The 1,144-nt window shown below is 37.8% G+C and overlaps 1 protein-coding gene across 1 annotated transcript; it reads right to left on the bottom strand.

Moving 5' to 3' along the window:
• Nucleotides 1-221: 221 nt before the first annotated feature.
• LOC113288837 (auxin-responsive protein SAUR21-like) lies at nt 222-942 on the bottom strand. Its single transcript, XM_026537960.1, has one exon. The coding sequence runs from the start codon at nt 678-680 to the stop codon at nt 390-392; it is 291 nt and encodes a 96-aa protein (XP_026393745.1). The 5' UTR covers nt 681-942; the 3' UTR covers nt 222-389.
• Nucleotides 943-1,144: the final 202 nt, after the last annotated feature.

Below are 1,144 nucleotides of genomic sequence, written 5' to 3'. Positions count from 1 at the left end.
ACCTGACAGGGGAACTTTCCCAAGTTTTCTGCTACTTTCTGACACCCATCTTTTTTTATCTGATTAAGTCATCTCCTTGGGAATAAAATTATTGCAGAACAATTTAATGGCAAAGAACAGAAGCTCAATTTGACTCTGCTGTTGCAGGATTATAGCGTAACGTTTTACCGTTTTCTGCTCGTCCCAACACAATTGATTAAAATTGATGCAAAACAATAGAGTAGATGGAATAATCCAAAAGAGCAAATTTTAATTAGTACTTTCAATGGGAGAGTCTTTCAATTTTACTCTTCCCAAGAAAAATGTAGTATGTTACATGGGTTGGAATATAACCCTTTGCTAAAAAAATAGTCTACAATTAAGCTACTGTTATCTGATTATCTTTGTTCTCAAGAAGAATTCAGTTGAGAAGTCAGATCAATGAAAGCGTCTTCGTTACAAGGAATTGTAAGTCCTCCCATTGGATGATCGAACCCAAACTCTTCCTCTGCACAACTTAGCAAGTTTTGGAACGAAGGATGGTTCAAGTAAGATAGAGGAACAATAAACCTCTTCTTCTCGGTTTCTCCGACGTAAACAGCGCAATGTCCTTTAGGAACTACCGATGATGATTGGTTTCTTAGAGAGTGTAGTTTGAGAATTTGCTTTGATTGTGAGACCATTGAACGCATAACACCCATTTTTGCAAAGTGATTAATGATAAACAAAGAGATGTAAAAGTTCTGCTTGTGATGAGTGCTGAAAGATGTAATTGGAGAATTTGAAGATGGATATGATTGCTTGGAGTTTGTGGGTATTTATAGAAGTTTGTTGGATTGTCGACCTTTCAAATGGACTTTGAGGTTTAGAAGCAAAGAAGAGCCATGCAGCAGCAATCTGGGGACCTACATGATTTATGCTTGCCACTGTTGCACATGGCTTTGATCATAGAACTCAACTTCAAACCAAATCTTCCTCTCACTGTCTGCAATCCAACTTGTGTCTAGTGGTGGTACCATTTTCCTACAATCACACAATTTCTTTCTCAATCTGTCTGCGCTAGTGGTGGTACCATTTTCCTACAATCACACAATTTCTTTCTCAATCTGTCTGCGGCTCAACTTGTGGATATGAAGTCACTTTCTCAAAAACTAATCTTTTCCGG

Source organism: Papaver somniferum, chromosome 6, assembly GCF_003573695.1.
Source record: "Papaver somniferum cultivar HN1 chromosome 6, ASM357369v1, whole genome shotgun sequence".
Taxonomy (NCBI): domain Eukaryota; kingdom Viridiplantae; phylum Streptophyta; class Magnoliopsida; order Ranunculales; family Papaveraceae; genus Papaver; species Papaver somniferum.
This window is presented reverse-complemented; position numbering and strand designations above follow the sequence as displayed.